The sequence below is a fragment of the Balaenoptera acutorostrata genome, chromosome 9 (genome assembly GCF_949987535.1).
Source record: "Balaenoptera acutorostrata chromosome 9, mBalAcu1.1, whole genome shotgun sequence".
In the NCBI taxonomy this organism is placed as follows: domain Eukaryota; kingdom Metazoa; phylum Chordata; class Mammalia; order Artiodactyla; family Balaenopteridae; genus Balaenoptera; species Balaenoptera acutorostrata.
Window position 1 is genome coordinate 5,657,363 of NC_080072.1, and position 5,122 is coordinate 5,662,484.

General features: G+C 60.6%; 1 protein-coding gene across 2 annotated transcripts; it reads left to right on the forward strand.

The window, feature by feature from the left end:
- Positions 1-2,809: 2,809 nt before the first annotated feature.
- Positions 2,810-4,629, forward strand: POLD4 (DNA polymerase delta 4, accessory subunit). Of its 2 annotated transcripts, none has more exons than XM_007171057.2 (4): positions 2,810-3,119; positions 3,357-3,446; positions 3,660-3,771; positions 4,131-4,629. In XM_007171057.2, the coding sequence occupies exons 1-4, from the start codon at positions 3,023-3,025 to the stop codon at positions 4,153-4,155; spliced, it is 324 nt and encodes a 107-aa protein (XP_007171119.1). In that variant the 5' UTR covers positions 2,810-3,022; the 3' UTR covers positions 4,156-4,629. The 2 variants fall into 2 exon arrangements, with proteins under 2 accessions (XP_007171119.1, XP_028019500.1); XM_028163699.2 differs by lacking the exon at positions 2,810-3,119 and adding an exon at positions 3,133-3,253.
- Positions 4,630-5,122: the final 493 nt, after the last annotated feature.

Genomic DNA, 5,122 nt, shown 5'->3' on the forward strand with positions numbered 1-5,122 from the left:
CTTGGCCGTGAGGCAAGGGCCTTGAGTGTTCCCAGGCCAAGGTGCAAAGGTCACTCCTGCCCATCTCATCACCAGCCTCTGGGGATCGGGGCTGACAAGGAACCTATGCCTGGGTCTCGGGAAGTTTCCTGAGAGAGAGAGAACTTAACCGCCAGGTCAGACCTCTGGCCTGGGCTTCCAGCCTGACGCCTGAACTGACAGGCAGGCCCCAGGACAGCAGTTCCGGGGGACAGGCCCGGAGATTGCCTGAATAGGGATAGGGGTTCCAGGAAGGAAGGTTAACAGCGGCAGACAGGGTTGGGGGAGTAAAGAGGGAGAAGACCTGAGGGTGGGCAGGCCAAGGTCTGGCCTAGTTGTGCCAGCACAGCTTAGGACTCCAGATGCCATGTCAGGGAAGGATACCAACTGGACAGAGATGGCTCCAAAACCCCTGGGTGCCTACTCCTTCGAGCCTTGGGGCTTGATCCCACTGCTGTCCGACCAGGCGAGGGGGGCGATGCTGCCTGTGGAGAGTTCCCTCAATTCCAGGCCAGAAAGCCAGTCCTAGGGTGCCTGCGCTTGAGCTGATGACCTGAACTGGGACAAGCTGAAGGCCAAGGGAGACATCTTCCAGGCTGGGTGGGAGAGGCTAGCAGGGCCTGGGCCAGACAGGGCTGTGGGCAGCTGGCAGGGATGGCCCGGACAGTGCCCAGAGAGCAAGCCAGGGTGCCAGAGAGGAGAAGGACTAGCTCAGGCGGCAGTAGGAGCCGCTGTGGCCGCCCAGCAGCATACCCCCATTTCATGCTCCCTGGGCGGGTGGCAGGGCCCCCACGGCTATCAGCTTTCAGGGGTGGGAGGGACCAGGAATGAGGAGGGGTCTGCCCCATCCATGGCTCCCTACTCCCTCAGGGCTTTGTGGGCGCAGGAGCTGGGTGCCACACACCTCCAGACACGCCCTCTGGGGAGGGGTGGTCAGTCCCACAGAGGCTGGGCACCATCCCTCCCTGGAGCGCTCTGTGCCTGACTGGACCCCACACGGAAGCCCTTCCCAGGCCTGGTGGAGAGGGCCTCCCTGCTTCCCTCCCCACGGCAGCAGGGCCCCTGTCTCCCTCAGCGTGGGGCCCCACTTAGTCCAGAAGGCAGAAGCGGGGATTAGACCAGGCCCAGCCCAAACAATGAGGCAGGGAAGGGCCCTCCAGCTCCGCACAGTGCGCCCACGAGCTCTCACTCCTCCACTCCGCCCCTCCTTCAGAAAGGGGTGGGGGAGAGCCGGGCGGGAGGAGGCCCCTGAAGACACGGCCGGCTCCCGCTCCTCCTGCTTCTCCTCTTCGGTGGTCTACTCTCCAGGGCGTTCTCCTCCCGTGTGCCCACAGTCCTCCTAAGGCAGAGCGCCCAGACCCCAGAGCAGTGCGAGAGGGGGAAGGCAGAAGCCTCTGAGCAGGCCCTTGCACCCCTGGAAGGAAGAACTGCATGGGATATCTGGAGGGCGCTCAGAGCTGGGCTGGGCCTCACACTGATTCCCAGACTCCCCCTGGCCAGAGCTTTCGCCTGCCGCCAGGAAGTTGGTGAGGAGGAGGCGGGTATAGGGGTGACTCAGCGATGACAGGAGCCCAAGGGACAAAGGTCATGGGTGGAAAATTGAGAGACGCTGTTTACAGCAGCCCACCTCCTCCAGGAGGTCTTCCAGTGCTAAGCCAGCCTCAAGGTCCAACCCACTTCTGACTCTCTCTTCCCCCTTTTCCTGTTTGTTAGGAATTTTATCCTTGCGCTGACAATTTGTGTGTCCGTCTGCTTGCCCTTTAGCCTGTGAGCTCCTGGGGAGCACGGAGGGGACAATGGTTTTCTGGGGCCCCCACCATTGCCTGTGACTATCAGTACTTCCTACTTCCTCATTTTATCTTGTACCGCACAGCTTGCGGGATCTTAATTCCCGGAACCAGGGATCAAACCCTCGCCCCCCCTTCAGTGGAAGCACCGAGTCCTAACCACTGGGCCGCCAGGGAAGTCTCCAGTACTTCCTACTTTCAAGAACCATTTCTGTCTATTTCAGTTGAGTGAATATGTGGGAAAGTGCTTAGAACAGTACTCGGCACACTGTAAGTGCCATATATGTGTTAGGTTTATTGTTGGTATTTTTTGCTCATACTCTCACATTGGGGCGGATTTTACTGATGAAGGACTGGGGATCCAAACGCACTCTGTCTGGCCTCCTGCGCGGTGTGGAATCTTCCTGACTAGAGGACGGGCAGGGGCAGGCTGTAGGACCCCAGGAGAGCCAAGGAGGCAAGCACTCCTCTGGACTCAGAGTGGGCAGTGTCTCTGGGCGCAGCTTTCAGAACCCATGGGCTTCTCCAGGCAGGTCTCCTGGGGCCGGTGTGGGGGGCGTGGGAGCCGGGAAGGGGTCGGGATGAGCCCAAACTCTCTCCGGACCTCCAGACCTGCCCACACAACGCTCGGCGGGCCAAGGGGCGGGATTGGAAGTCTCCGGCTGGGCTCTGGGGAGTTACACACCGGCCACGGGGATTAGTGAGGCTGAAAAGAACATTTGCCTAGGAAGGGAAAACGGGAAGTGAGAGGCTGAGGATAACACTCTGCAAGTCCCCCGAGACCCACTGCAGACCAGTGGCGGGGGGGGGGGCCGGAGGAGGTGGTGCAGTCTGGGGATATCATGACAGGTCCCCCACCCCAGCCTCACCCCCTTCTCCCCCAGAACGCAGCTGCATCAGCTGCCCCGCCCCCTCCGTCTGCACCACCTGCCATTGGCTGGGGCTAAGCCCCGCCCCGCAGAGGAGGCCTCCCATTGGCTTAGGTCTTTGCTGTTTGCATGCTTGTGGGGGTGGGGGAGAGGCGTCATTCCCTGGAACCCTCGGACTTCCTTTCTGTTTGTCTGGGTCATCCGTCTGCCCATCGCTGGCCCCAGGCTCGCTCTCTGGCCCCAGCCCTCTCTCACTCTCTCTCTCTCTGCAGCTGTCTCTCTCGTGCCCGCTGGCCTGTCTCTCCTTCCCGGCAGTCGCCTCCTTCTCCGCCTGCCTGGGTGGCCGCCATGGGCCGGAAACGGCTCATCACTGACTCCTACCCTGTAGTGAAGAGGAGGGAGGGCTCCGCTGGGCACAGCAAGGGGGAGCTGGCACCAGAGCTAGGTCTCTGAGGTGTGGGAGGACGGGAGGAGTGGATGTGAGGGACAAGAGAGGACGTGGGCAATGGAAGGGGAAGTGAAGTATGTCCTCTACTTCCTACACCAGACCTGGCAGTGGACAGCAGAGGCAAAGGGGCGGTGAGGGCTGGGGAACAGTGGGTCAGCTGTGAGGCGAGGGGCAGGGGACCAGCCCGGCAGGGCACAGGCTTGGGCAGGCCTGAGGAACAGCATGTCATTGCAGGGGAAGAGCCCCAGCCCCTGAGCGTGGATGAAGCGGAGATGGAGCTGCTGAGGCAGTTTGACCTGGCCTGGCAGTATGGGCCCTGCACAGGTGAGAGCCCCCTCAGGCCCCGAGAGCACATCCCAGAGCCAGTCCTGCCACCCACTCGGCGCCCAACAGCCCCAGCCCCTGCCTGACCCTCTCAATACTGTCTCTGGAGACCAGGGGTGTGGAGGTCCTGACACACCCCTCCACCCACACTCTCTAGCCTGGACGCTTCCCTGCCCCCCACGAGGCCCCACTGTCTTCTTTCCACCCCCGCAGGGATCACACGGCTGCAGCGCTGGCATCGGGCAGAGCAGATGGGCTTGAAGCCTCCCCAAGAAGTGCGGCAGGTGCTGCAGACCCACCCCGGTGATCCCCGCTTCCAGTGCAGGTCAGAGGCCGGCGGGGGCTCTCAGGGGAGCCAGGGACTTCCCCAGGCACCACCAGCCTGCTGACCCTGGATGGGGGCCGTCCTGACCTGAGGAAGAAATAGGTGCAGCCTTGGGGGGTTCCTCGCTGAGCAGGCAAGAAGGTTCTACAAGGTGCTTGGCTCAGGAGGCAGAAGCTTGCCTTAATACTCACCTCGGAGTTAATGGTGGAGGAAGGGTACACTAGGGCCCAAGGGACTATTTAATACTGAGAGGTTGGCCAAGGACCATAGGCCGTGGCCAAGAGCTGGGGCTGGTGAGAGCGGATCAAGGGACTTAACTGACGCGGGTTTTTCCCTCCATCCTACACCCCCTCGCACAGCCTCTGGCATCTCTATCCCCTCTGAAGCACCACCTAAGACCTCCCGCCCGCTACTTGAGAACCTCCAGACACAAGCTAGAACCAGTTGCTGCCCCTCGGCTCAGCTCTGCTGTGGAGAACATTTGGCAGGAAAGAGGGTCACAGGGAAGGGAAGAGGCTGAATCTGGAGGTCCAACCAGCAGGCTCCCAGTGCCCCCTCTGAGAACCGACACAGCCGAAGCCAAGCACCTCCTACATGGAGAGTGGTCTCTGAGGACGAGGACCTGGCCATGACCCTTCTGAAGCCTGCCACATGCCTGACCTGAACACTGTGGTCCTTGGGATGATGTGGCAAGTTAGGCACCGCTTTGGGAAGAACCAGACTCGGGCAGAAGGCAGATGACCGAAGAGGCAAAGATGCACTCCGCACCTCAGGCTGGGAATCTGAGGGCAGAACTGGCTGAGCTCACGGGGCAAGGGGTTCACTAGTGCTTATCAATAAAGAACTCTGAGCCTGGAAGCCTGACCTCCAGTCTCTTAATGCGGCCCTGCTTGGACGGGCAGCACCCAGCAAGTTGATAGGTGGGAGAGAACTAGCACCATGCTTTCCTGCAAGGTGCGTGTGCCTCTTCCACTGCCTAACCCTAGACCTGAGAGGAAGGAAAGAGAGACACCTTTAAAAAAAAAACCAAAAAAAAAAACAAACCAACGGTCAGTCCTCACAAGCGCTGAGCAACCTCTGGCGCCCCCTGGTGGTGCACACTATTCTAGCCACCTTCCCTTACCAGCCAGGAAAACCCCACTGGACCCACCACCTAGCCTGCCCAGGGCTGCCCACCTCACAAAAATGGATTCTTTGTCAGAGCAGGATCCATGGGGCCCATGACTCATAAGGTCCAGACAGACATACATTCCCAGCAAGCACCTCTACTTCCCACATGGGGGCCACCTGGATCCAAAGCAGGGTTGGGGGAGCGTTTCAACTTGCAGGACCTGCTCAAAGATGGCCATCA

Coding starts and splice junctions, on each gene's coding strand:
- POLD4 (XM_007171057.2), top strand. CDS start 3,023: ATGGGCCGGAAACGGCTCATCACTGACTCCTACCCTGTAGTGAAGAGG. Junction 3,447..3,659: donor GCAGTATGGGCCCTGCACAG/GTGAGAGCCCCC, acceptor CCACCCCCGCAG/GGATCACACGGCTGCAGCGC. Junction 3,772..4,130: donor GATCCCCGCTTCCAGTGCAG/GTCAGAGGCCGG, acceptor CCCCTCGCACAG/CCTCTGGCATCTCTATCCCC.